General features: G+C 48.8%; 1 protein-coding gene across 1 annotated transcript in view; it reads left to right on the forward strand.

The window, feature by feature from the left end:
- LRPPRC (leucine rich pentatricopeptide repeat containing) overlaps positions 1-24,112 on the forward strand; it is a 665,201-nt gene that overhangs the window by 309,115 nt on the left and 331,974 nt on the right. The window contains exons 15-18 of the mRNA XM_085612780.1: positions 402-429; positions 3,826-3,883; positions 5,175-5,281; positions 5,491-5,568. Coding sequence (XP_085468906.1) covers positions 402-429; positions 3,826-3,883; positions 5,175-5,281; positions 5,491-5,568 — 271 coding nt within the window. The remainder of the gene's footprint in view (positions 1-401; positions 430-3,825; positions 3,884-5,174; positions 5,282-5,490; positions 5,569-24,112) is intronic.

Raw genomic sequence — 24,112 nt, forward strand, 5'->3', positions numbered from 1 at the left:
TGAGAAAGGGCCAACTATATACATTTGTAACGTGTTAGCCATATGACACATCGTTTGCTAGGCTATAGAATCTGATAAATCGATAGCCTCGGTTTACTTAATATCGTGTCGTTGGTGGACAAGCTTCGTTTTCGTTAAAGTCCACGTGCGATGGCAAAATTCCACTGCTTATATTGTAATTAATGTTGTATGCCCTATTTAAACTAATGATCCTAGCTCGTTTCATTGGTAAATATTGCTATTTTATTTCCTGCCATATTAAAGAGACTTTATAATATTTGTTACATTGTACTCGGTGTGGTAGAAATAGCGTCAATAGCAGCCGAAGGATTTGTACAGTTATTCGTCTTTGTCCAGCATTAACTGTGTACTAATTCATTATCCTTTGCTGCCCCCCTCAGGTCCGACAACGTAGAACATATGTCCAAGGTAAGCTGGGATCAATGTTATCAATTTTCAAGAATATCTATTAGGTCTATAAATGTAGTAGTGCTCAAGACTTTTTAAAGCTTTGTCATCGTGCAATTCGAAAGCTGGAGCGAGTCTACCTGTAGATCTCTGATAACAATGTTGTTACCCGCGCATCTGTCATGGCATACTTTTATGTCCCTTACTAGATTGTATTTCATTTAGTAGTAGAGCTATAATCGTTCTAAAATGTTTGGATTTATACATTTTTCAAGTGTCGTGCTAGAGGTAATGTAGAATTGTTATTGTGGAAGAAAAATTGTAAAAAGATTTTTCTCTTTCCAGTTCCTTTCATTAGACTGTCATGGTGGGAAATGGAGAATCACGTGTTCACTGCAGGCTTTTATTGTTTTTATAAGAATATTTAAGGGGCACACACTTCCAAATTCACACATGCATGCTGTCTCTGCTCTGTCATTCACCTTCTCATTTGTGTGGACAGAGGGACTCAAAAAGAGGTAGAGGAAAAAACTGCGAGAAAGTAATGGGGTGGGGGGGGATACATAACAAACGTGATAGTAATATTTGCACCACAGCTTGCCAACTGCTCATCAGTGTAATGTACTTTCCTAAAGGGCTGGCAAATGAGTCCACTCCAATTTTTATATATGTGGATACAGGAAAGGCCGGTCGTTCCGTTTAAGCATTTTAAAGAGCTGGCTTAATTTGTATTTCCAGAGCCTCTCACTGGTTTGTGTGTCCTTCCAGCAGTATTCGGTCATTTTAGTTCAGTTTTAATCATTGCTTAAGTGCTCACCCTGATGTTAATGTGTATATCCGAAAATGTAAGACCACGTGCATGTGAAAATTGCCCTCCGGAGGCTTTGATGTTTCTCGTTTTTTGTGGATGGTTAACAGACCAGCATGGTGTGGTATCAAATAAAAGGAATAAAATACTTTTGCCTCAATCCCTGTACAAGTGTACATTATCCTATTGTAACAAATGACATTTAAGGTCTGAAACCTATGAATACACTTAAATATTTTATAAATTTGCAAAGCTTTTCTTTATAACATGCACTTTATGTTTGGTAATAAGAAGCTAGAATATAAATTGTCGGATTTTTCCGTGTTTTGAAGTGCTTCACATTGGAGGCCATACGACCATGTCACATTATTGCAGTATTTTGGACACATTTGTGTTTTATTATTTGAACATGTTTGGATGAATTCTGTGAATGCCTTATGCGCCGAAAAAATGGAAGCACTTTAGCAACATCAGTAAGGCATACGAATTCAGTAGTATGGGCATTCACAATGAAGCGGTATACTTTTAAACAGAGGTCTGTGGAAGACGAGGACCGAGAAAGAAAATGAGAAGATAGGTAGAAATACTCAATACTGTGAAGAGAGAGAGAGATGCATTTTTATATCTATTCAGCTAGAAAACGTTGTAAACAATTAAAATTATTGTCTCTAACGGTTTGTAAATGTACATAAAAGAACAGTAGGTGGAGAAGCCAGTTGGAAGTTGCAGGCAGTGAGCATAGTCTGTAAATTGGAGTGTAGCAGTGCGATTAACATAGATGGCCTGCATAGTAAATGAATCCAGGAAAGAGTACAGCTGGTGGCAGTAGACGTCATTGTGCTTGGTGCAGTCAGAGCCCCCCATGAGGTCTGCTCCATCTCCTGGTGGGTAGACTGAAGGTGGCCTTGTCACAGGTAGCTGCATGGTGTAATTGTTCTGATCTGCTTACAAAGTGCGAGAGCAGCACATTGTGCCTTCTGTGTGAACCTTGCCACCTCTTAATGAATTCTGAATTTAAACTGTACTTTTCATCTGGCATTTAGTTTCGCGTGATTTTAGTTGCATATAAGAAGAAACGGACCATTTAGTCGGGTCTAACTAGAATACTGTGCACTGGTTCTGGATGGAATAAATTGATCTTCAATGGGTGGTCTGTAGTTTTATTATCAAAAGTCTTTGAAGGTCAGTCCCAGAAGTAGGCTTATGGGGTGAGGAAACTGGCACCTTTGTCTTTAGAGCATAACGCCTCTGTCTTTAGACAGTGGGAGAATCTGTTATTTTCCATCTTTCTGTACATATTTGAAGATATTACCTTTTTGGGTGGAACCTACCAGACCGCTCAGCAGTGTGGTTACTAAAGGCATACAGTGGGATTACCAAGACGTTAAAGGGGCTTGTAGCCAGTTGGCTTTAATCACGTTTTTATTTGACTACTTTTTATATTCTATCTGCCCTCCCACGCCCACCCCCCAGCATCCTAAATTTACTTACGTCCTTCCACTGCTCACTTTTAAGAAACGACTTGTTTATTTCATCTCATACGAAACCACAAGAGGGCATGTGTTTTCAAGCTTTCTCCATCGTGTGCTTCTCTCCAACCCCCCTTCCCCTCCCCCGCTCCATGTTATTCCCCCTCGCCATGTTATTCCCCCTCGCCTGTGAGGTTCTCCCACATCCCCTTCTGTGATGCTCTAGCCCTCGTGTGCTTCTCACCTGGTGTTGCTTTTTGTGCGCGCCCCTCTCATCCCCGCTCCACGTTGCGCTCTCTTGCGCCCTTTGCTTTTCTCCCCTCCCGTGATCCATGTTGCTCTCTTGCCTGTTTACTTTCTCGACCTCCCACCTGCTCCTCTGATGCTTCCTTCCTCATGACTCTTATACCTCCTGTCCCTTCTACCTCCCATGTTGCGTTCCCCTCCTCGTGTTCCTTTTCCCTCACTGCTTCAAAAAATATTAAGCCCCAGTGCCTTCTTGAAGGCATGCATGTGTGCAAAATAATGCTGGCGGCTCAATCACTGTCTTTTTTGTTTGGTTTTCTTTGGCCATGCTGCACAACATCGGGGGTGCTGTACAGCTTCGCTAAAAGCCATTGGTGAAAGGCAAGACCTATAGGCTTTGCCAATGCTTCTTACATCTTGCTTTGCTTCTGGCACGGTCTAAACTTCAGATCAAGTCAAATGATCCGCGTAGCCGGCCGCGGTAAATCATTCTTTCCTGCTTAGCTTTACCTTTTTCTGTGAGGCAAACTGCCTCGGCCGCTTCCAGCAACTCCTGGCACAATTCAATGACTCACTGAACTGACATGCACTAATAGTGGCCACAAGCGCTTGGGCAGGTGGCGGCTAAACAGAACAGTTTGGAAACCTTTTTGCATTCCCATACTTTTAATAAACATTTCATATGCTCCTTACATTTCACGTAAGAAGGCTTTTCTTTTCCGAAATCTTGCTTGTGTTCGTATTCCTTCTGTCCCCACACACCCCCTTCTTCTGAGACTGTAGAATAATGCTTTAAAAGAGAGATGCTTTATTATGTGGGCAATTCGATTTCAGATACTGCTTGTCCTTGTTTGCTTCTCTTGGCTGCAATATACGATTATTCTGTCTCCCCAGATAACTGAGCTGCTGCAGAAGGATGGCCGCTACAGCCAGGCGCCTTCAGGACCAACTGGTAGCGTTTCAATTTCTATGATTGTAACTTATCCACAAATCCGTTCTTCTGTGTAATGACGGGCTTGGGGGATTACAGCAGCACACACTGATTGCTTCTTTTGGAAAGTGAAATTCAAAAAACATGTTGTGTAAAGCGTTATCCTCGTAATCGCAAGATCTCTTCAGATTAATGAGATCTCTTTTGTTACATGTTTGCAAAAAGTAATACATAAACGTACACACATTTCACTGCTGCCCATTTCGCCTGTTTACCTGCAGTAGAATACTGTGCGCACGTGTTGTGTTATAAATAAGGGCGGCCTGCACTCTGCATGTCAACGCATATTTTAAATGGGGATTAGTGCATCCTAAATGCATTTGATTAAAGGTGGGCCGAAATTATCTCCTTTCAATTGTACCCTCCAAAATTAATTTCTAACCATTATTGGTTTGCTGGAGAAAAAAACCTATATATATTTTCACGTGTAATAGCATGGTGTGTGTTCATACGGGTATACATACCATTTGTGTGAGGGTGTACATTTACTTAAGTAATTGATGCTGTGGTGCTTTTTTCTTCTTCTAACATATACATTCACTAGGAGATATTGTAATGTAGAATAATCACACTGAAAACCTGTGATTTTTAGTGGTTTCTTTTTTGCATGTGTGCACGTGTATCAACACGTGTGTGTGTGTGTGTGTGTGTGTATATATATATATATATATATATATATATATAATTTTGTATTTTGTTCTCATTGCACATTTTCATGATTAATACTTTCACCAGGTTTGTTTTTCGCTATGTACTAGGCAGCTGTCTTTTTAATTCAAGTTGCCAATGTTGGGCCTATAGTAAGCACTGAAAATACTTTTCCCGTTGACAATATGTACTCTTGTTCTGCAGTCGCGTTTCAAAATTAACATGGGCTTATTTCAGAGGCGGTAATAGGTGAGACAACTGTTTTTAGGTGTGGTGGGCACAGAAGCCCGAGTTTAGGGGAGGAGGAGGCCTTTGCCACTGCCACTTTTGTCACACAGTAGTAGAGCGAAATAGATGGAGGTAAGATCCTGTAGTGAAAAGCTGTCACTGGGTCTGAACATAATTAATATTCCTTTCACTCACCAGTTAGATATGTGCTCCCAAACCACATAATCTCTATGCCTCAGTGATCATTGTTGCCATTTCAGAGCCTCTCATCAGGGTGACATCTCACACCAAGATGATTTCTTATAAATTAATCTTGATAACATGACAGTGTGGGTAATTTCAGTGGAATGCTTTCTCTTGGTTTTTTTTTCTGCAGAAGCTGTTGGCTATTTTCTTTATCACTTGATTGACAGCATGAGTGACTCAGAGGTACAGGCCAAGGAGGAGCGTTTGAGACAATACTTCCATCAACTGCGGAAGATGGTACCATTTTATTTTTCCCTACATAATGCCTGTCCTGTCTGACATGTATCTATTATATTTTAAATTGCTGCTTTTACGTACAACCGGACCACTTCTCAATGACATAGGAGTTGGGCATTTAAATTATGTCTGAGATAATTTCGGTAGGACAGATTTCATTTTGGTTGTGTTTCAAAACGAATGTTCTTTTTCTCCACCTCTTGCTACAGAACGTAGTGATCTCTGCAAACATATACAGAGGCATTCGAAACCTGCTGGACGCCTATCATGTTCCTGAATTAATTAAGGTCGGTTGTGATGGGCCAACCTTTGTTTCTAAATACACAGTTTATGTGAATCTGTCAATTGATAGTCCTGCGTGGCTCGCCTTTCGACTGCTCTCGATGTCATTATGCATATGTAATACCTATTTGTTTGGCAGGGCGGTTTGCTTCTGAGTGTACTTAAAGATATATTTGTGTGCGTTAAAAAATATGCGTGGTGATCTTTTTTTATTTACCTTCTAATGGTCGGCTATTTTTGCCTGCCAGGACTACGATGTTACAGTTAAGGTGAATAGGCAAATACGCAATTGACTAAGTATTGTGGTGCAAGTGGATGAATCCAGATTTTAAATTGTTGCTGAAAAGCATAGGCACAGTAATACTTCTTACTGAAAATGTGCCTCCTTCTGCAATCCCCAGCCCCAGTATCCTCTGTCTCAGCTTAAGGATTGTGCAGGGTGCTAGTCCTACTAATACCTTTTATCAAGTGATGCTAACCAAAGTAAATTAAAAAAAACATTCTTAAGAAACTCAGCTTTTTTTCTAAGCCTCCTCAGACAATGTCAATCACAAAGTCTCTGATGTTACCTAATGTGGCAAGGTTTCCTGTACACCTCTGTGGGCCAGCCCAAGAAGCGCTGAACATAAAAAAATAAAGTTCATGCCCAAGGTCTCCATCCCTCGTCTAGTGTGTTATACCACTAGGCTCACAGATGAATGTCTTGCCGTATCTGGAGATAATTATGAGAATGTGGAAGACTAATACTACCTTCCGCCCAGAAGAAAATTGACTTGAAAGTTAGCCATCTTTTTCCTCCTCTTAACACTTGAGTCATCCAAGCTTTGGAGATACTAGACAGTTTCATGCCCCTGGATGCCCAGTTTGCCTGTTTTCACTACCAGTTTACCACCCTGTCCTTCAGCATGCTGTGAGGGGCAGTCTTCATCAACATCATTTCTTTGTTGGAGAAACATCTGTCAGTCATCCTCTACTACCACCATGCTAGCTGGCAATTGTGGTGGATACTTCTACCTGCAGATTGTTTACTGTTGAATATCCCAAACCCCAGTTGTGGATCCAGAAACCTCTGACATAGCTCTACATCTCGGATAGTGGGCGCTGGCTCTGACTTGACACCAGAAATAGGATTGTGGTGGTTTCATTGGTGCCATAAAGCACTCGCCATGGCGCCTGGTAGTCAGGTCTCTATTTTCTTTTCCTTTCCCTTTAATTGCAGGTCCTGAGCTTCTCTCCTCAACTATGACGTTCAAGAATTTGCTCTCCAAATTGTTTGTGCTGCAGTGCCTAGAACATCCCTCCAGAGAACTCCGCATTAAAACATTGTTGCAGGTGCGATTGGCAAATGTCCATCCATCACAGTCTCACACAGTGACTTTTTGTGGTGCCTTGTCATGTTGTTCGTTCACCTCTGCCCATAGACCGCCAGCATCAAGAGCCAGAACGAGCTCCTGATCACCTACTTGTTCTTTCCCTTTTTCAGAATCTTTGAGGGAAAAGAGGAGAGGCCATAACATGAAGAAGGAACTCTTTGCCCACAAAATTGAAATCTGCTAGTAGGTCACCGCCTCTGATTAGCCCCCAACAACTGTTTTAAACTGCAAATTTGACCTGTCAAAATAACCCCTTTTGACAGTCAACTTCCTTTTAAAATATTTATAAATCAGCCCTAAGTAGCTCTTATTACGCTTAAGGTAGGGTGCCTGGTATTTAAAAGTAGAACATGTAAAAGTTTAATATTACAAATGTCCTTATAGCAAAAAAGCCCCAAAAAGCTATTTTCACTGTTGCAAGTCTGGCTGTTCGATATGAACGCTCTGGGTTACATTATTGTATTTAATAATGCTAATTTAGGAAGCAGCTAGAAATATAATTCAAAAACTCTTTTAATAGGAACTACAATCTGGTAAACTATTAAGGAACAGGTCCTTTTAGAAAGTGAACTCTTGGTGGCCTTACACCTTTGGTAACCCATTTGCATGAGCTCCAAATATCACCTGGCAGCTGAATAAGCCAATTTGGTGAGGTATGAACTTGCTTCCATAGCAGATAAAATCCTTGTGTGTGAGGAGGTGCTGTTGTACCCTTGTCAGGATTGCCTGTGGGCGGGGCCCAGGAACTTGATTAACTTCAAAGAGGCCTACCCTGTCACAAGCAGATGTAGTCAACACCTGGGTCTGCCCCTACCCTTTGTTCCCACCCCTAAATCGGACAGGCACCCAATCCCAGGGGGAGAAAAGCTGCCCCCAGAACTGACTGCTCTTTTCCATGGCCACACCTCTGAGGTAGGCACAAGAGCTGTGCACAATGGATGAAATGTTCTGCCATCTTGGTTGTTAGGACGCTGAACACTTTACCACTGCTAATCAGCGCTAAAGTGAATGTGTTTCTTCCTTAAACATGTTGACATTGGTGTATATTGGATTGACATATTTAGTTCACCTGTAAGTCCCTTGTAAAGTGGTATACCATATACCCAGGGATTGTAATCTAAATGCTACTAGTGGGCCTGCAGCACTGGTTGTGCCAGCCACACAAGTAGCCTTTCAAACCTGTCACAGCCCTGCCATTGCAGGGCCTGGCTGTACAGTTCACTGCCACTTCGCCTTGGCATTTAAAACCACTTGCCAAACCTTAATCTTCCATTTTATTACAAATACGTCACCCCAAAGGTAATCCCTAAATGACCCAAAGGGAAGGGTGCTATGTAACTAAAAGGCAGGACATGCACTCTTAAGTTTTACATGTCCTGGCAGTGACAAACCGCAACATTTGTTTTTAACTGCTGTGAGGCTTACTCCTTCCATAAGCTAGCATTGTGGATTCCTTAAAACACCTTTTACGCTGTAATTCCTTATTGAAAAGGAGTAGCTAGTCCATGTTTAAGATCTTTGGAATGGTGGTGATAAAACCTCTTTAAAGGTGAAGTTGGATTTGACATTTCATTTTGGAAATGCCACTTTTAGAAGGTGGACATTTCTCTGCTCTAACTTTTCTCTGTGTGACTGCGGTCTGTCTCCCAATAAGTTAGGAACTGTATCCAAAGCTTGCTCTTTCGCTGTCGGCTTTACTTTTCAGATATACCCCGGATTAGTGAGACATCAAGTAACCTTTATTGACTTCTAAGCACTGTTTTTGCATTTATTCTTTAAAAATTCATATCTCAACTAATACTGTTTGGATTTGTGTCATTTTGGTCTCGTTTTGCTCAGAATATTCTCTATTTTTCTAAACCTGTGTGGAGTATTTTTGTGGTATTTTCATTGAGTTGCTGTAATGTAAGTGTTACACAAACACTTTACACATTGCCTCTTAAGTTAAGCCTCACTGCTCTGTGCCAACTACTAGAGGTTGAGCACAGGTTAATTTATGTTGGGTATCTGACTTACCCTGACTAGGGTGGTGGTCCCCGCTTGTACAGGGTGAAAACCTCTGCCAACTAAAAACCCCATTTCTAACAGTATTACTTCATTATTGCTTTGTTTGCACAGGTTAACACTGTCTAAGCAAAGGTTTCACCAGATGAGTGCCAGTTCAGCACCCAAATCTAGCAATGGAAAAGTGGCTAGTCAACCTTTTAGAGGGTCCTTTCACTCTGCTGCAACACATCACTGCCTTTTATAGAAACGTTTGATCTGTTTGAGCTAGAAACAATTTTTTTCAGATAAGGCAAATCCATAATTATGCAGAAAACACGTGAAGTACTCAAGTTTCCACTAAGAAAACCTGCTACAGATAACATTATTGCAACACAAGTGTTGGTGAATATACCACTTACAAAGATTACAACCAGATGGCCTTAATGAAAGGTTCGGATTGTCCTCCTTTCTTTCTGTGTGAAGAAGATATCTGACATTGTAATTCCCAGGGACTGGAAATGTTTGAAAATGTATTGAAGTTTGATGATAATAAACATTGCCAATGGATGTTTAACTTGAAAGAAGAACATTTAAGTTAATCATATGGATGTATTAGTTTTATCATCCCTAAGTTAGAAAAGGGAAAGATTGTATATAGTCTACTATGAACATAAAATTAGGAAAGTCCACATGATCTGAGAATGCCCGCCTATTTTCCAGTACTGGCAGGGAATAGTTAAGGAATAGTTAATGAACTGAACAATCTAGGAGGTGTCGGGCCTAAATAAACCTTTTTGGGATACCAGAGGAAACAGTTGCTCATCTGCCTACTGGGTTTGGCTCTAGAGAAAAGACACAGTAAAAAGATCGGGAGCCCTTTTGATGCCGACCAAAGATATGTGGAAGATAGGCATCACCCATTGCATCGAGACAGCAAGGGTGGTGTACGATGTCACAGACTTCATAAAGGTGTGGGGAAGGTGGATATACTACTATGGGCTAGCCAGGGAGGGGGAGTGACCCTAAGGTCTTCTCTAAGGAGGCTGGTTCCTCAGGCAGGTGAAAGAGAAGGGTGCGTGAGAGGACCTGATGAACAGCCCTCCTGACTGAAAGTGATGCCTACGCACAAGCTGTGCTGCAGACTTTGCTGTCCATTGGACATGCCTTGTTGACCTACCAGAACTCTCAGTGGGCACTATATTGTATATCTTGTGGCATTTATGTAGATCGTTGATGGATAGTTGTGACTGGTATAAAAATAAAGGTATTAACACAGTTTTAAAAAATGGCAAAGTGTGCGAATGAGCTATACATAAAAAAATGCCAATGAAAGGAAGTGGAGTTAAGGCTATGAAACCTCTTTTATGGACACAGCGTGTGATAGAAAGATAGACTATGCAAAGCATTAATGCATGAAGAGATTGTTTCAGTCCATGTTGGGTGTGCTTGGCAAAGATCCACTTATTATGGACAATTTGGTATAACATTTGGTGTGTAAGTATTACTTGATAATGATTTCTACAAAAAGTGAACATGGTATATTGCATGATTCGCATATATTATTTTGAGTTTTCATGTTAGTGGTAAAGAAATTAATTCCTTCTAATGAGGAGATAGAAATTCTGAATCGGCTAGATGTTAAATTAATTGGCAGTGGCAGAATTATAGAAAGTCATATAAAAATGCACCACGAAAGAAAATGTTTTTTCAATAAGGTAGTAATAAAAATATTGAATGAAAGTTGAGGGATACGAGGTATTATTAGTGTGTGCGAACTATCGCGGAGGAAAAGAGATCCCCGCAACAAAATATAAAACGTCACCTACAGCATATTACTTTCACTTTTGCTATCGGCTGGGTAGTAGGAAACACTACAGCTGCCTGAATACCTCAAAATTAACTGATCTCATCCCTATAATTTAGTCAGTAGGTTGCACTTTTGGACCAACTTCCCACAGTCTCTTGTACCCCCACCCCCACAACCGTAGATAGGTTGCAACACCCTTCCCCCCCCCCTTCTACCCAGCTCACTTTTCAGTGTCACTACCCACCCACGGACTAATAACATTGCTATAAGGAAAACATCAATTACCACATTCTAAGAAGCTTCCTTCAGTGGAAAACAGAAAGGTCAATTCTGACTCTTTAATCTCAATAAACTCCAAACAGTGAAACCCACAGAAGGCAAGACCTGCTCTAAAGAAAAAAAGACAATTATTTTAAACAAATGCGCACTTGATTAGAGGCCCAAAAAAGTCACTATTCTGACATGGAACAGGTCCTTTGTGACAGTTTTTGGTAACCCTAAATCTACATGATTCTGCATGCAGCCAAAAATCAGCAAAAACGCTCTTTGCTCTAATACCGTGGTTCAATTCCCTAGCCAGACCTCTACAAGGGAGAAGAGAAACTGAAGTTTAGAAAGTATAAAATACATATGTTTTCACCGACAGCAATCTAATCTGCGCAGGACTCAGAATCTTGGGTAGCCGCATTATCCAGAAAATAAATATATCAATTAATCATCAAATCAGTCTATGAACTCCAATCTGCTCCCTATTCACCTTCCCTCCTACCCTAATCTCATTAATTAACCTGTGGAAACATGCATCAGCAATTTGATATTGTTTGCGTTAAATTCATATCAATAACCAGAATACAAACACCTCTTAATATTCTCTGTCTGAACAGATTAACAAATGCGTAATATGACCTGGCAAGAAGCCCATATATTGAAGAAGTCATTGTTTTTTTTAATTTTTATAAATCTTTTTATTTGCATTTTAACCATCTGAAAGAAACACGTTAGTTAGATTCCTCACCTTAGAATATCCCCAGGCGTCAGACTGGATCCGGAAGATTTTTCGTCAGCAATACCCCTTGCGCGTCGCTAGGCGTCGTCTGCGGCTCCGCGTTCGGCGTCGTGCGCCAGAATGACGTCGTCGGAGTACTTAGACGCCGCCCTCGCGCGCTGACGTCAGTTCTTCTTTTTTCCGCGCCAGTAAGCGCAGATCCGGGAGAGCTAGCCCTTTAGTCAATTTTTGACTAACTTTTTTGATCCTTTTTGATCGTGTCTCGACACCGGTGCCGGTAGGATGCCTGGGTTTAAAGCCTGTACGGACTGTAACCGATTGATGTCGGTTACGGACCATCACCGCCGGTGCCTTTACTGCTTGGGCCTCGATCACGACGCGGAGTCGTGCTCGGACTGCAAGGCCCTGACCTCGAAGGCTAGACGGGAGCGGTCCCGTAAGCTTCTCGAGATCCGCCACTCGGCTCCGCGCGCCTCTCGATCCCGGTCTAGGAGGAGGTCCAAGGATCGGTCGCGGAGCCGCAGCCGACATCACCATCGGTCGTCGGGATCCAAGTCTTCGGGTAAGTCGAAGCATTCCAAGAGGCGACACCGCTCTTCGGACTCCCCTCGCCGGTCGCGCGACTCGGCCGAGGATCAGGGTGGTTCCACCCCCGCGGCTCCGCCGGAGCCGCAGGCGCCGCGCACGTCCCCATACCCTGCGGTCCCTGGGACTGACGCGACGCTGGCGGAAGTCAGTGCCTTCCTCTCGGCCATGAGGAAGCTGGCTCCGCCGTCGGCTGGTGCGCCTTCGGGCCCCGCGGACCCGACTGGGCTGCCTTGCCTGGCGGTGGCTCCGGCCCCGGCGCCGTTGACGGCTCCGGCCTCGACGCCGCAAGCACCCGTGGGACCCGTTCTCGAGTCACCGTCGACGGCGGTCAACCTCGTCACGCCTCCTCCGCAGGCGTCGACACCGGTACCACCCCCGACGCCGACGTCGACTCCGTTCGACGTCGAGCCCCGGTTCAGTCCCACTCCGGGCCCGGCGCCGGTACGGCGTCGATGGACGCCGAGATCAGCGCCGCTAGAGACACACTTTGTCTACCGCCCGGCTCCGTTACTTTCTCCTCTACACCAGGAGTCGGATGATGGGGACTACTGGGAGGGATCCGAGGATCCTATGGCCGCTCAGGCCCAACTGTCCCAGGACTGAGCAGATGAACTGGGGGAGGCCAGTGGCCTGGATACCTCGCCAGATACTGGATTCATCTCTCCTCCGACTGTGGCTTCGGAGGAGGGTGCTGCTTTCTCTGTGGTGCTGCGCAAGGCGGCCGCAGCCCTTTGGCTCTAGCTACCTGCCGTGGCTGTGAGGACGAACGTCCTCACTGAGGTGCTTCAGTCTGCAGCAAGCTCCACTGAGCCTCTGCTGCCATTCAATGAGGCCCTCACTGACGTTCTACAGGGCACCTGGTCCAAGCCCTCCACAGTTCCTCCTGTGGACAGGAATGTCGCCAGGCGCCACCGCCCTGCTCCGGGCGACCCCAGTTTTCTGTCCCAACACCCTACCCCTGAGAGCCTGGTTATCCAGGCCTCCACCTCCCAATCCTCTTTCCCGACCGCCCCGACGGACCGGGATTCCAAGAGACTAGAGCAGTTTGGCAAGAAGCTGTTCTCCTCCCTTAGTTTGGGCCTGCGGTCTTTGAACACCGCTTGTCTCTTGGACCGTTATTCCCACTCTCTGTGGGATGCGGTGGAGGACGCGCTGCCCCTGTGTCCGGAGGAGGTCCGGACACGACTTACCCAGGCTCTGGCCGATGGGAGGGATGCCGCGCGACATGTTATACGATGTGGGCTTGACACCACGGACTCGCTGGGTAGGGCGATTTCTACCTCAGTGGCGCTTAGACGTCACGCCTGGCTGCGGTCCACGTCATTTTCGGGTGATGTCCAGAGCTCTCTCATGGACATGCCCTTTGATGGCTCCCGCCTTTTTGGCGAGAAAGCGGACAGTGCGCTGAATCGCTTTAAGGACTCCCGGGCTACGGCCAAGTCCTTGGGCCTCTCAGCCCCGCGGTCGCAAACTTCCGCCTTTCGCCCCTTTCGTGGCCAAGGAAGGGGTGCCTCCTCGCGTGCGCCTAGCCACCAGCCGCAGAATCAACCTGCGCGCGGTCGCGGACGTGGTTTCCGCCGAGGCGGTTCTGGAGGACGACTAGGTCAGCCCACATCCACCCCGGCAGCATCCGCCTCAAAACCTTCCTAGTCCGAGCTTTCAGGCCCATTCCACGCCAGTGGGCGGCAGAGTTCGCCATCACCTGCTCCACTGGCGGTCCATCACATCGGACAGGTGGGTGCTGCAAATCGTCCGAAGGGGCTACTCCCTCCCCTTCGAGACGACCCCTCCAGCCATGCCACCGCAGCACCACCGTATCTCGGGGGATCATTTTAATCTTCTCCACGAGGAAGTTTCGGCCCTCTTGGCCAAGGGGGCCGTCTAGCGCGTTCCGAACCCAGAAGTAGGTCGTGGTTGTTATTCCCACTACTTTCTGGTTCCCAAGAAGGGCAAAGGGGGCCTGCGCCCTATCTTGGACCTCCGGAACGTCAATGCCTTCCTCCGGAAGGAAAGGTTCAAGATGTTAACTTTGGCTCAGGTTCTAGCTGCCCTAGACCCTGGAGACTGGATGGTAGCGTTGGACTTGCAGGACGCATATTTCCACATTCCCGTCCTGCCGGCCCACCGGCGTTACCTGCGGTTCACGGTGGGCCAAGAGCACTTTCAGTTTACCGTGCTCCCCTTCGGCCTCACCAGTGCCCCTCGGGTGTTCATGAAAGTGATGGCGGTGGTCGCAGCTCATCTGCGCAGATCAGGGGTCCCAGTCTTCCCCTATCTCGACGACTGGTTGTTGAAGGCGGGCTCGCCCCAGACAGTCGTCTCCCACCTCCAGACTACGGCGGATCTCCTGCATTTGCTGGGATTTTCCATCAACGTGCCGAAGTCACACCTGAGCCCCTCTCAAAAGCTCCTCTTCATCGGAGCGGTTCTCGATTCGGCGCAGTTCCGGGTCCATCCACCGGAACAGCGGGTCCGGGATATACAGGCCCTGATTCCCATCTTTCGGCCTCTATCCTGGGTCTCGGTCAGGCTAGTGTTGCGGCTTCTGGGGCTGATGGCCTCCTGCATCCTACTAGTGCATCACGCCAGGCGGCGCATGCGGGCTCTGCAGTGGGACCTGAAGTTTCAGTGGGCCCAGCATCACGGCAACCTGTCCGACCATGTCTTGATCTCGGAGGGCACTGCACAGCAGTTGCAGTGGTGGCTCACGGACCGCGATTGGGTCAAGGGCAAGAGCCTCTCCCTTCCCCAACCGGAGCATGTCGTAGTGACGGATGCGTCCCTCCTGGGATGGGGTGGCCATATGGGAGAGGCAGAGATCAGAGGCCTCTGGTCTCCGGCGGAGTCTCGTCTCCACATCAACCTGTTGGAGTTGAGAGCGATCCGACTTGCACTGAAAGCCTTCCTTCCCTCTGTCAGGGGAAGTGTCGTGCAGGTGTTCACGGACAACACCACCGCCATGTGGTATTGCAACAAACAGGGCGGGGTGGGGTCGTGGACCCTTTGTCAGGAGGCTCTGCGCCTCTGGACATGGCTGGAACACCAGGGCGTAACCCTGGTGGTTCAACATCTGGCGGGCTCTCTGAACGCCAGAGCAGACAAACTCAGCCGCCGGTGCATGATGGATCACGAATGGCGTCTGAACTCCGAAGTGGCGCAAGGTCTCTTTCAGCAGTGGGGAGAGCCTTGGTTAGATCTATTCGCCACCGAAGAGAACGCGCAATGTCAGCAGTTCTGCGCATTGGAATTTCCAAGGCGGCACTCGCTCGGCGACGCTTTTCGTCACGAGTGGAGTTGCGGTCTGTTGTACGCCTTTCCGCCTATACCACTTCTGCCCAGAGTGCTGAAGAAGATCAGGCACGACCGGGCCCAAGTTATCTTGGTGGCTCCGGATTGGGCACGAAGGTACTGGTATCCCGAGCTACTCAGTATGCTGACCGATCCTCCGATACGTCTGCCCCTTCGGCAGGATCTTCTGTCGCAGCAGCAGGGGACGGTCCTCCACCCGAACCTGTCCAGCCTCCACCTCCATGCGTGGAGATTGAGCGGCGGCAGTTGATGCTATTTGACTTGCCTCCTGAAGTCTGTGATATCATTCTGGCAGCCAGGCGTCCCTCCACAAAGACGGTATACGCCTGCCGGTGGAACAAATTTGTGGCATGGTGCACAGCAAAGGCTGTGGATCCCCTTTCCGCCCCTCTTTCTGAGGTTCTCCTCTTTCTTCTTTCTTTGGCCTGGCGGGGCTCTGCCCTGGGCACTCTGAAAGGTTATCTTGCTGCCATCTCTGCCTTCTTGCGGCTTCCTGATCAGCCTTCTCTTTTCAAGTCCCCTGTAGTTACACGCTTTCTAAAAGGCATTACTCACACGTTCCCTCCTGTCCCTTTTGTAATGCCTCAGTGGGACTTGAATCTTGTTCTGACATTCCTGATGTGCGCTCCCTTCGAGCCTCTTCACAATTGTCCTCTTCGTCTTCTGACTCTTAAGACTGCTTTTCTGGTAGCCATCACCTCGGCTAGACGGGTGAGTGAGCTCCAGGCTTTATCTTCAAAGCCTCCTTTTCTGTCTGTTCATCCGGACAAGGTTGTCCTTCGGCCTCGTCCCTCCTTTCTTCCGAAAGTGGTGACTCCATTTCATCTTGGGCAGTCTGTCACCTTGCCCACCTTCTTTCCGCCTCCGCATCCTTCCAAAGAGGAAGAGAGGCTCCACCGTCTGGACCCAAAACGCGCGCTCTCCTTTTATTTGGACCGCACAAAGCAGTTCCGGGTGGACGACCAACTTTTCGTTGGATACGTGGGTGCTAAGAAGGGGAAAGCGGTGCACAAACGGACCATCTCTCGGTGGGTCGTTTTGTGCATCAAAATTTGTTACTCCTTGGCAAAAAAGGACCCTCCTGTTGGGCTGCGCGCCCATTCTACTCGGGCCACAGCGGCTACTACTGCTTTGGGACAGGGTGTCCCTTTGCAGGACATCTGTCAGGCGGCGACGTGGGCTTCGCTACACACGTTTGCCAGGCATTATTGCCTTGACAGCCAAGTCCGGAGGGATGGCTTCTTTGGCCGTTCTGTCCTCCAGGACTTTCTGGTGTGATCTTGGTTCGCAGACCCACCACCGGGGATGGTATTGCTTGGGTATCTATTCTAAGGTGAGGAATCTAACTAACGTGTTTCTTTCAGATGAACAAGTTACTTACCTTCGGTAACGATGTATCTGTAAGAAACATTAGTTAGTTAGATTCCTCACCGACCCACCCATCCTCCCCGTTCTGCGAACTGACATCTAGGGTTAAGGTTATCCTTTTCAGGCCCCTAGATTTTATTTTTGGCACCAGTGTCGGTCTTTGCATGGCTCTGCGTTCCTGGCGCGGAAGGCTATGTACAAGAACTGACGTCAGCGCGCGAGGGCGGCGTCTAAGTACTCCAACGTCATTCCGGCGCCCGACGACAGACGCGGAGCCGCAGACGACGCCTAGCGACGCGCAAGGGGTATTGCTGACGAAAAATCTTCCGGATCCAGTCTGACGCCTGGGGATATTCTAAGGTGAGGAATCTAACTAACTAATGTTTCTTACAGATACATCGTTACCGAAGGTAAGTAACTTGTTCAACATTGACACCACTAACAAGTCACAGATGATTATCTGCATTCCCGGGCGTCCCCCCACCCCTCCATCCATCATCCACAATGACAGCACTGTGAACCTCTGCTCATCCAAATCCAGTCTCCTCCCCCCACACGAGTCCACTATGCTCTTTTAGTCCCCATCAGCTCCCCACAGGTCTAGTGCCCCTGGGCCGCCCACCGGTAACTTCGAACAAAGCCTTGGGTAGACAGACTCTCAGTGAATCAAACTGGTCCCAGACCTCCATCTAGGCCATAATACCTTCTCCACTTTCCCCATACTCTACGAAACTTCCGGGGACAGCCTCTTGCTTTATAGGTGACCCTCTCCGCCGCCATATACATATCCATCCCTCTCCTCCAGTCCCCCAATTGGGGAGGTAGTGACGCTCCCCACACACGTGCCACTTCTCTCTTCGCCACCACCAGGGCTAGCATCACAAAGATCAGGTGCGGGCGGTTCAGATCCACATCAGTAGTTATCCCTAATAAAATGAATTTTGGTTCTGCAGAGAGCTTTGCCTCAAGCACCTTACTTAATTCTCCCATTATTTGTGTCCAGTACGTATGGATAGTGGGGCAGTCCCAAATAATATGATAAAAAGGTCCCCTGCGGGTGTCCACACCGAAGACAACAGGGGTCACTGGCTCTACCCATATGGTGGAGCCTAACCCTGTCATAGTATACCCTGTGCAATATCTTCTTCTGAATGAGTCGTAGGCGGGATTTAATCGCGACTTCTCTGTGATGCATCAGGGCTGCTTCCCAATCTAGTGTGTCCATCTCGCCCAAGTCCTGCTCCCAGGCTGATCTCAGTTTCCCTAGTCTGTCCGGAGTGTTATTCAGGGTTTTGTATGTCGGGGATACTAGCTTATTGGTTACCCGTTCTTGCAACAGGCGACCCTCCAGTGGAGCATATTCTGGCAAGGGCGAGGAGAGTGTCGCCTCCGCCCTCCAGGCATGGCGCAGCTGCGCATATTTGAAGAGCTGAGTGGGGCGTAGTCCATACTCTGCAGCCAAGGTCCCATAGGGTTTAAGCTTCCCTTTCGCCACCAGATTCCCTAATGTGGAGATCCCAATATTATCCCAGCCTTCAAAACCCCCGAGTTTGTGGAGCTCCTTCAGCCAAGGGCATATCGGTGTCTGCTTTGTCGGTTTACGTGTCCACCCCATCTTCCTCGTTGCCTTTTCCCAGACCTCTATAGTTATCTGCGTGGCCGAGAGTAACCTCCGTTTTCCAGGGCCCCCATACAAATAATGTAGGCTGGTGCAGCGCGCCGTAGTATCCCTTTCCAGTCTATATGTCGGGTGATCCGCTGGCGCGTGGAGCCACTCATTTATCGGCACCAGATGTTCAGCCCAATAATATGCCTCCACATCTGGCAAGGAAATCCCTCCATTACACTGATTTCTCTGGAGCGTGTCCAGGGCGATTCTCGGTTGTTTTCCCACCCACAGCAGAGAGCCCACTTCCGCATTGATCACTTTAAACGTCTGTCTGGGGAGGGGGAAATATTCATTCTGTAGGGCATATAGAAAGCGCGGCAATGTTATCATCTTAAACATTGCGGCTCGGCCTAATATCGTGAGGGGAAGGGTCTTCCATCTAAGGGCATTGTCCCCAAAATTCCCAATCACTCGTTGGATGTTTTTTTGATAGGACAGTTGTCTGTCTGTAGTCAGGTATATCCCCAGGTACGTGAACCCTGTCTGGGTGACCTGGAGGGCGCCAGGCAAGGCGGGCCACTCCTCCTCCCATCTCGGGCTATATAGGATTGATTTATTCCAATTTATCGTGTACCCCGAAAAGGAGCCATACCGACCCAGGAGCTTGAACAATGCAGGGACTGTGGTGGCCGGTTGCACTACATATGGCAGAATATCATACGATATTTCTTCCCGCGCGTCGGTATGCGATATCTGAAAGCCTCGTATCTCCTCTGCCTGCCGGACCTCACAGGCCACTATTTCAATAGTGAGGGCAAATAGCAGTGGAGACAGGGGGCATCCCTGCCGGGTCCCCCTCCTAATAGAAAAGTCTTCCAATAGGATCCCGTTTACCTTAACCCGAGCTCTGGGGTCCGCATATAAAAGTCCCACCCATTTCCTAAAGTTAGGGCCAACGCGGAACTTAGTCAAAGCCGCCTCCAGAAAGGGCCAATGCACAGCATCGAATGCTTTTTCAGCGTCAAGAGAGAGGAACTTATGCGGGTCTTCCCGCCCCTTCACCTCAATAAGCCAGTTATGAGTCCGCCGTAAATTTTGCCTAGTCGCCCTATCTGGGAGGAATCACGTCTGGTCCTGGTGTACCAGGCTGAAAATCACCTGACGCAGGCGAAAGGCCAAGATCGTCGCTAGTAGTTTAGCCTCCACATTCAGGGGGGAGATTGGTCTATATAACGCGCAGTCCTCGGTAAGGGGGGGCCTGCCTTGTTTATATATAGGTACTATCGTGGCCAGTCGCAGGTCAAGGGGGAGGGGACCCTCCTGGGACGCGTCTCTAAAGAGCGCTAAGATATGGGGTGTCAACAAATCAACACCCCTTTTGAAGAATTCAGCTGGGACTCAATTGGGCCCCGGGGATTGCCCTGGTCGTAGTCTGTTTATTGCATCTGTAATTTCAGTGGCCGATATGTCAACTTCGAGGGCATCCCTGTCTTCGTCCGCTAAGATCGGGGTTTGAATAGCAAGTAAGTAAGCCATGATCTCTTCTGATTCGCCTAATTCCCTGGTTTTATAAAGTTCCCGAAAGTAGGAAGCGAACGTCTGGACGATCTAGGCATCCCCCCTCTGTAGCTGTCCCTGTCCGTCGACCACACAGTCTATCCACCTGGCATCCTGTTCCTTATGGCTTAACCATGCCAGCAGCTTTCTGGACTTGTCCCCAACATCATAGAGCCTGTGTAGGGTTACCAGTGCCTGTGCTTTCGCCTCGTCCGTGGCCAAGGCTTTATATTGCTGCTGAGTATCAGTGAGGCGCCGAAGCACCTGTGGGTCCCTTCCGGACAGATACCGCCGCTCGAAGTCTAATATTTGAATTTCCAAGGTATGAAGATCCTGTTGCGTCTTCCGCTTCCCCCAGGATATCCGATTTTGAGCCCGGTCACGGAGCACCGTTTTGTAGGCCTCCCACACGATAACACCTGATTGTATTGAGCCTACATTTTCTTTAAAATATACTTTCATGTCAGCCCTAAGGCCCTGCAGTATCTCATTCTGCATGTCCCATGCTGTCAGTCGCCAACCCCTATTACTGGCTCGGAGCTTCCCACCCAGTCGAACCAGAAGGGGGGAATGGTCCGAGATTCCCTTTACTAAATACTCTGCTTCATCATCCGCCCCTAGTGCGTGTCGGGGGAGGAAGATATAGTCCAGTCTGGAATGTACCCTATGGGCCCCTGAGTAATAGGAATAGCCACTGCTATCCGGGTGCAGCCGCCGCCACACGTCTGTCAGGCCCAGTGTAGTCATTACCCTAGCCAAAGGGGTAGTTGTAGAATTGTCGGCGCGGGTCCCTGATCGGTCCATGGGGGTGGACATGACGTCATTTAAGTCACCACCTATGATGTGGAGCGTGTCTGGTGTGTCAAGTAGGATATCGGCCAGACCGGAAAGGGTCCTAGCCTGGAGTTTCGGGGGAGCGTAAATCGAGGCTAACGTAACCCTCCATCGCCCCCATGTTCCTGATACCCCTACATAGGTCCCCTGGGGGTCCGTCCATGTCCGAGTCACCGTAAAGGGTGGAGACTTCCGTATCAAACTATCTACCCCCTGGGACCCCGTCGTATAGCCCGCATGCGCCAATACTTTATAGGCCCCTCGGGCCAGGAACCCACACTTCGTGCCTTTAAGGTGTGTCTCCTGAAGGAGGACTATATCCGGGTGTAGTCTTTTAATATATGCCGTCACCAGTCCTCTTTTAATTTTCTCCCCTAGGCCAGTCACATTCCACGTGAGCACCTTGTAGGGGCCAGTCTTCAGTCCACCCCCGGAAGTCCCACAATCAGTCAGGGAGGCCATAGAGTGGTGTATATCAAGTTTACCTCTAGTGGGGGGCCGGTGAGATGCGCGCCCGCCAGTGCAGTCCTGCGAGCTGTGTGCCAAACAAACTTGTAAACAAAAACCCTGAAACAAAACCTTCCCATCCCCAAAACAAGTACAACCCCCTCCACCCCCCCTTCCCACCCCACCTCCCTCCCCCTCCCTCCCCCTCCCTCCCCCTCCCTCATGACTCATCCCCAGCAGAGTGCTGGAGAATGGACCTTAGGGCAGGTGGAGGCCTGTCGCCCTCCCGTGTCCCAACTTATGCCACAAGTTCAAACTCCTGCAGCTGTCCCGAAACCATCAAGACTCAGTCAAGAAAATATGATATTAAAGACGGAGATCGGAAGCCTGAGAGACCACAATGAACACAGCCACCAGGTTATCTCCGGTTCTCCGCCAATGTCAATGTGAAAAGAACAGAAAGAGAAGGATATAGGGAGAGAGTCAAAATGAGCAATAAAGGACGAAAAGAAGTGGGAGTGCGTGTCCAGCTTGCCTGCTCCGGCGCAGTAGTCCATACCACGGTCAATCCTGCAGACCCCTGTTCAGGAGTTAGTCAGGGGGTTCATTCTGGGATATCACGTCTTCTGCCAACGTTTGTTCCAACGTCATTATTTCGGCCGCCAAGGGGTGCAGCGAAGGGCCCATTGCCTCCTCCTCCCCAGAGGAAGAGTGTCTGCTGTCAGTTTCAGCTGCAGTTCCAATGACCTTATCCATCCGAGGCCGTCCGAGGGGACTGCGCGCGTGGGCACCCGCTGGGAGCCGTGAGTCAACTGATCCGCCAATACATCATCTACGGCGTCCTGTGTCTCTTGGGGCATACGGGGTGGTCTCTATGGCGCGACCCCCTCGCAACTGCCGGGGTCGAGGCAGTCAGAGCGAGTCCAAGGGCCTGTTGCCAGCTCCAGCCGAAGAGGCCGCGCCGCACGTCCGTGTCTCCGGGCGCCTGGGGGGGGTGCTCCTCTAGCCACCACCAGGCCTCCTCCGGCATCTGAAAAAAGTGCGATCTGCCCAAAAGCAGGACCTTCAGTTTGGTGGGGAAAAGTAGCATATATTGTATCTTGCGTTCTCTCAATTTGGCTTTTACGGAGTCAAACGTACGCCTCTGCTTTTGTACTTCTCTACTGTAGTCTGGGAAGATCATTATGTGGGTGTTTTCATGGCGGAGTTCCCCTAATGTCTGGGCCTCCCTTAGTATCATGTCCCTATCCAGGAAGTTCAGAAAACGTGCAATCACGGGCCTTGGCTGTGCCCCCAGAGGCGGTCGGGCCTCCCTCTATGAGAACTTGCCCGTCGGGAAGGTGCTTCGCAGCCAAGTGTGTAGAAATTCCGGCATATTCGTCCCTTCGATTCCCTCTCTAAAACCCACAAAACTGAGATTATTGCGTCTTGCTCTGTTTTCCGCATCATCCACCCTCCACAGTAGGTCTTTATGAGCGGATTGGAGTTCCTTCATATCTTTGCGAAGGTCTTTTACTGAGTCTTCCGTCTCGCCTAGTCGGGTCTCCCTTTCAGTGACCCTCTCAGACAGGTTTCTGAGGTCCTGGCGGAGGAGCGACACCTCTGTCCCCACTCCACCAATCTGAACCTTCAGCGCAGTCCTGGAATCCTGGATCACCTGGAGGAGGGTATCCGTATCCGAGCGGGAGCCCGGGCATTCCTCCTGGGGGGGGGGGGGGCGGGGGCAATGACCTTCGCATATTGGTCCATTTTGCCCTGGCGAGGCGTTTTCGGTTCCCTGTCCTTGCCCATGGCGAAAACGCCTAGGCCCGGGTCCGCCGCAGCTGCCCCACGTCTCGCGGGCGAGGGCACTCTTTGTCTGCGATACTTGTGAATCTACCGCACAAGCCTGTGCTCCTCTAAAAGATATTGCGTCGTAGGGGGGCAGTCAGGTTGATGCAGGCCGGCCCCCGCCAGGCCCCATCGCAGCCGTTCAGATGCGTAGCCACATGTAGATTGTTTCACTCTCCGGGGGTCCCAGCTCCGCCTCCACCACCAGACCTGTTCCGGTGTCTCTGCCGCTGGAGTAGTGGCGGTGTCCCAGAAATGGGGGGAGGGAGACCCCAGGAGTAGAGGCCCAGGCCCCGGCCCTCCTCACTGACTCGGCTGCCCCCTCAGTGACTGCTCCACCCACCGGCCACGGCGTCTGCTGCTCAGGGGAGGGGGAATCGGCTCACCTTGTCTGCTGTCTTTCTCCACAATTCTGTCACCTCCAATCCAGTCCCAGCTCCTGCCACCTCCTCCCTGCCCCTCAAATCCTGTGCTGTACTATCTTGAGGCTCCTTTGCCGGGCCCGGGGTATATTCCTGTATGCAGGGGAGTGGGAAGGGCCCATCCAGTGTAACCTTTCATCGCCAAGCTGCACCCCAGCAGATCAAGCACTCCTCCACACAGTCCTTCAGCATTCTTTACCTCCAGGGGGCCGTTTCATTCATATACCACCACTCAGGCTCCCGGTCGCGGTCCCTCGCCGCTTCCTGCAGGTCCGCTACCGCGCTCCCCCACCGGTACGGAGATACGGAGGTCCTCCCACTAGTCAGGGGCCTCCAACGCACCTTCACACGCGGATCCGTCTCCGCGTCTCAGTTCCCTGTCACCGCTGCGGCCTTTGTTTCTTGGTGGGGTA

This window comes from Triturus cristatus, chromosome 6 (assembly GCF_964204655.1).
Source record: "Triturus cristatus chromosome 6, aTriCri1.1, whole genome shotgun sequence".
NCBI classification, from domain to species: Eukaryota; Metazoa; Chordata; class Amphibia; order Caudata; family Salamandridae; genus Triturus; species Triturus cristatus.